At 34.8% G+C, this 5,882-nt stretch overlaps 1 protein-coding gene across 1 annotated transcript; it reads right to left on the bottom strand.

Moving 5' to 3' along the window:
* Positions 1-3,987: 3,987 nt before the first annotated feature.
* Positions 3,988-5,244, bottom strand: LOC132624657 (E3 ubiquitin-protein ligase PUB24-like). The gene has a single exon (XM_060339404.1). The coding sequence runs from the start codon at positions 5,242-5,244 to the stop codon at positions 3,988-3,990; it is 1,257 nt and encodes a 418-aa protein (XP_060195387.1).
* Between the last annotated feature and the right edge of the window lie 638 nt (positions 5,245-5,882).

Here is a 5,882-nt window from a genome sequence, read left to right as displayed (position 1 = left end):
ACTAATTACCCGCCCACGCCCACGCCCCCTCCCAAACTAATTACCCGCCCACGCCCACGCCCCCTCCCAAACTATTTTCGCTTCTTTCCAGCCCAACCCAAACTAATTACCTGACGTGCCCCCCTCACCCAAACCCCTTCCTCCATAATATCATCGCAGTATATTTATATATCATGATGGTATCATGGAGGACTAAGAGAAGGACTGAACAGTCCTCCGTGATACCTCTCGATCAGTATATTTATATACCACAATGGTACCATAGTCCTGAGGAGTGTCTCATTGAAGGACTGAAGCAGACCTCAATGATACCATCACAATATATGTATATATGAAAATTGTATCATAGAGGTTATTTTTCGAGAAAATTGTGTCATTTTTAATAAATGAACATGATCATTTTTAATAACGTCTCAGTATATTTATATACCATAATGGTATCATGGAATACTAAAAGAAGAATTGAAGCATCTTCCATGATACTATCTCAGTGTATTTATATTTCATGTTGGAATCATAATTAGGGGGCATCTCGAGTAAATACTTTTAACTTTTTTCTGGGCGGTACGAAAGTAATTGAAGTATGGGCGAGCAATTATTTTAGTTTGAGAGAGCATGTGTGATCTTTTCCCACCAAAAGTTTGGGGCCCATTTTCTATTGAGTTTGGGTCATTCACACAAAGGCCCTTATTAGGGGGTGGTCTTTAACTTTTGCCCCTCAAATTGCTGGTCTTTAATTTTAAATTGCTAGTCTTTAATTTTTGTCCTTTGGCATTTTAAATAGTCGTAAATACCCCTTAGATTTTGTGTTCGAACCCCAGCAGAGTATAACAAAAAAAAAAATGCAAGGCAGGATTTCATAGCAAATTAGGCCTATTTGGGCAAAAATTAGGCCTTAAAACCTAACTTCTGTAGAATCGCACCAAAGTAAAAAAAAAAAAAAAAAAAAAAAACAATCGTAAGATAAGTGATGCCTTAAGGCATAGTGTCTATATAAAAGTTATGCCTTAAGGCATAGTTTCTATATAAAAGTCATATCTTTACCCCTTATCCGGCATAACTTAGAACTACAGAAGTTATGCCTTATAAGGCCTAACTTTCAGGAAATCTTGTCTTGCGATTTTTTTTTTTTTACCGGGCAGGGGTTCGAACCCAAAACCTCAGAATATTTTCGGTCATTTTTTAGGCGAAGGGAAAAATTAAAGACCAACAATTTGAGGGGCATAAATTAAAGACCAGCGCGTTTAAAAGGCAATCTGCTCAAAAAAATGATTAAGTTTTATGGATAATTTGTTTAAAAAAATATTGTGACTTATAATACTTTTATGTAGTTTCTAAATATGTAAATTGTTTTTAAAAAAAACTTAAAGATTGTATGTTCGATTTCACAATAAAATAAAGAAGTTTGACTCTCGAAATCCAAATTGTGTCACATAAATTGAGACAGAGCGAGTACACAATTTTTATTTTTATTTTTTTAAAAAAAGTCACGTGATTGATCAGCTATATTGTCAATTGAAAAAATTATAATAAATTGATTTGAAAAAATATATATGACGATATTTCTTTTTTCTAAATTAAACAATAGGGCCTCTCTCTGAAGTTTGGCTTTAGGCCCCCAATCTTGTTGAGACGACATTTTTTTGCGCGGAAGGGGTGGTCTTTAAATTTTGCCCCTCAAATTGGTGGTCTTTAAGTTTTACCCTTCGCTTGAAAAGGTGGCCCAAAATGCTGAGGTTCTGGGTTTGAACCCCCGCTCAGGCATAAAAATAAAAATAATTTCGTAAGGCAAGCTTAGGGAAAGTTATGCCGGATCCGACATAACTTTAGTTATGCCTTAAGACAACTTATGTTCCTTAAGGCTTAGTTATGCCTTAAGGAAACCCTATCGGAGACAACATAGGTTGTCTTAAGGCATAACTAAAGTTATATCAGATTCAGTATAACTTTAGTTACGCCTTAAGGCGCTTATGCCGGATCCGGCATAACTTTCCCCAAGCCTTGTCTTGTGAAATTATTTTTTATTTTTATGCCGGAGTCGGAGTTCGAACCCAAAACCTCAGAATATTTACGCGAAGGGCAAGAATTAAAGACCAGCAATTTGAGGGACAAAAATTAAAGACCACCCCGAATGAGGGACATTCCGGCGAATTGCCCTCGGGACGGTCTTGTCGCTAAGGTCCAACAGTGTGAACTAGTTGGAAGATAAAGAGAATGTTGTTAATAATAGATTTAGTCTATCTCTATTCTTATCACCAATACCAAAGATGGTTAGATTGCTGAAACAATGTAATTCAATGACTTGTATGCATGCAAAATTCTTTTAGTAGTCGAATAATTTGATTATTTTATTTTTTTAGTTGTAGATACGTTTCAATTCCCAGAGAAGGATAATGTTTTAAAGAACTATGTGGAATTAACTTCTACCTGGTAGAAAGTCTACTGGTGAATTCTCATTGAGACAGAAGTACAGATCACATGTAGAAAAGTGGACCAAGAATTTAAGAAGAGGATATGTTGAACAAATAAAGAAAATTAAAAGGAAAACATAAATATTTTTTCTTCAAAGAGTAGCGAAGCCATAAACTCAAAAAATTAAATTTATACCACTAAAATTGCGGGAATAGATAAGATCCCAATACACTTGACAAGAGGTTTTGGGTTCGGATTTTTAGAATAAGAGAAATCCTAATAGTGATAGGTGACGTTTTCTCTTTAATGAATCTTATACGTAGCAAATTTAAATTAGTTAGGTTCCTAAAGCAGGTACAGAATACGAGTAAGCAAACAAAACAAACTTAATTGATAGAGAGCCTTTTTTTGGTCCCTCTTTCAAAATTAAAAACTTTGACTCCATAATCATTAATTAATTTACCTACATTATTTGCACAAGTTGTGGAAAAAACTTAAAGCTGAACTATAAGCAATCACCTACCTCGAGACCAACAAATTAAACCAAGACAAAGTCAAGCTTCATATCGAACTTATAAAATACTTTTATTAATTTTTTTAAAGAAAATAATAAGATATTTAGTCTGACAAGCCATGCAATCCTGCATCCTTTCAAAATGAGGCTTCAAAGGAAAGAAATAGCCCTTTTGGTTACCTATAATTTTTTGAACTACTTATAAATCCACAAACCATTTTACTACTAACTCCACAATTTTTTTTTTACTACTAACTCCACGAAGGAAACCTCCACAAATTTAACACCGATAGTGATTCCTTAAGCTGCCGAAGAAACCTAGTCAATTGTTATTAATCAACATTGTAGTGGTTAGATATACTCAAATCATGTATCTACTATCTACCTTGACGCCTACAAATTTATTGAAGACAACAAATAAAGTCAAGATCGTTTGAATAGATAAAACGATTGGATCCACAAAGATTTGAAATTTGGCTCAATAAGCCATACAAGTGGATCATTCTTCACCGGAAATAAAGAATTTCTTCATTTACTTGCAAATGATTTCAATCAATAACTTTATTAAATGAGATCAAATCTTATATCAAGAAAAATATACAAAGGTTTGAGGTTCGAGCTTCGAGAAAGCCGTCTCTAGTAGGGAGCGTTTACCTCCCAAAGGAGACTTTCCGACGTAAATTTCAATTATAGTCGGACCCCAAAGCAGGTACCGGACACCAGATGAAAAATAAAGAAAAATGTTCTTGTAATAATCACCCAAAGTGGAATTTCCTCGCATGAATCCAGATTGGACAACCCTCAAGATAAGTACTTGACATGGAGTGGAAAACCAAATTAAAAACAATCTAATAATAATCACCCAAAATGGAATTTTTCGGTACGAATCCAGATTAATAGGTCCTAACACAGTGGAAAACCCAAAAAAAAAATCTTGTAATAATCATCAAAAGTGAGGTTTTTCGGCGCAAATCTAAATTATTAGTCGAGCCTCAAAACGGGTCCACAACACCTGATGAAAAACCAAAAAAAAAAAAAATATCATGAGCTTGTAATGATCATTAAGGATACCTTGTTAAGGTAGCGAGTTCAACACAAGGTGAATTCCTCCAGACATCAAAATGACTTCTTAGTATTTCCATTGCTTTATCCTTCAAAAATGAAGGACAATCAGCTTGAATCACAGTGCAAATCTTTGACACAGTTTTGACTTTCAACATCTCTTGAAGAACTCCACTTGTTGCTGAATATTTTGAAATCAAACAAAGAATCAACATGCCTTTTTCATCTATAGCGGGAGACACTTTCAAAATCCTCTTTGTAATCATAGCAATTCCAGCAGCATGACTTAAAAGTTGTGCTCTCCCATCAGCACATGAACATAAATTGAATAATATTCCAAAAATGAGCTCTATGGTCTTTTTATTTGATAAAAATAATTTGAGTTCGAGCTCAATGAGCTCGAAAATTGTCCTTGATTCAATCATCATGTTACGATTTCTGCGAGAAGTACTCGTATCTAGCATGACATGCAAAGCAGCATTAACCCCTTTTTGCGCGATGGTAATAGTACTATCACTACTATCACGTAAAAACCCAATTATTTTTTCGAATAGTTGGGGTTTTAGTCTCTCCAATGTGCTCGAATTCACCTTTCCAATGATAGATCTCAACAAGTTCATAGCGTGGTTCTTAATCACTGCATGCTTCTGCATGTCGCGATGATCAAGACCTAACGCCCACGTTATTGAATCTATTAATACCTCTTCGTAATTTTCGACCTTAGTTTCATTACAAGATGGTAAATCCCAAATCAAGGAAAGTGTACTAAGGGTTTTTTCAAGACCATTTGTGTCACATTTCTTGTAACATTTGATCAAGAACTTAATTAGGGCTTTATGAACTCCAGCTTCAACCATGTATGTCTTGTTTCTCTCATTCTCCTTAGCCAATAACTCCAACTTCTCTAATGTCTTAACCTTGGTGCTCGTGACCGATAGGTCAAGCACGAGGTTGAGGACGTAGAATTTGCTTAATGGAGGCTTCGGAGTCAAGATCCGATCAACACCATTGGATCCATTTGCTATGCACCATGCTTGAATCAGACGGCGGAGAGTATGATTTGGTGTTAGGTCAGAGTCTCGTGGCACGGGTACCTTCGTGACCGGACAAATGACGTTATTATTAGGGTTCTTGAAAAGCCAACGTTCGATGCTTTCGCGATCATAGGTGATTCCTGTAATGGCTGTAACAGGATCTTTCATGATTTGGAGAGAAATTGGACAAATGAAATACTCAGGAACTTCAATATTTTCCATTAGAGGGGGAAAAAAGTGAACAACAAATGTTTTTTTTTTTTTTTTTGCTTCTTGGTTTATCAAATTTGGTTGTTATATAAGAAGTGCGTTATAAATGGAGAGGTGTGGAAGGGAGAAATAAATTGTGGTAAGAAAAAGCGGCTAAGTGTATTGAAGTAAATGAAGGATAAAGAAGACTGGAGACTAATTATAGAGTGGAAAAAATTGTGTAAGATTTATGATTGAGAAGGAATAAGAATGCATGGTCGTTGTTAACTAGCTAGTCATACTTTCTCACGGTATTATTGCTTGTGGACTTTGGTCAAAGTAAAGAGCAACTGATTTTTCTCTCAAGTACTCTTTTCGAGACTCAATTAAAAAGCCGTTTGGACATGATTTGAAATCATGGTATAAAATCATATTTGGGCATGTAATTTGAATTTCTTAAGTTGTATTTTTTTTATAAACATAAAAATTCCACAAGTTGTGAAAACTATCAGAACTTTCCAATTCTTATACAATCTTACCAAATGAACAAGTCATAGTGAATAACAAAATCAATATGCTACTAGAAGACCTTTCTAAAAAATACAACATCAATTGATCAAACTTTAGTTCAATAAAAAGGAAAATTTAACATGAATAGTAATGTAACTACT

The sequence above is a fragment of the Lycium barbarum genome, chromosome 2 (genome assembly GCF_019175385.1).
Source record: "Lycium barbarum isolate Lr01 chromosome 2, ASM1917538v2, whole genome shotgun sequence".
Lineage (NCBI taxonomy): Eukaryota > Viridiplantae > Streptophyta > Magnoliopsida > Solanales > Solanaceae > Lycium > Lycium barbarum.
The sequence above is the reverse complement of the archived record's forward strand: the minus strand, read 5'-3'. Positions and strand labels throughout refer to the sequence as shown.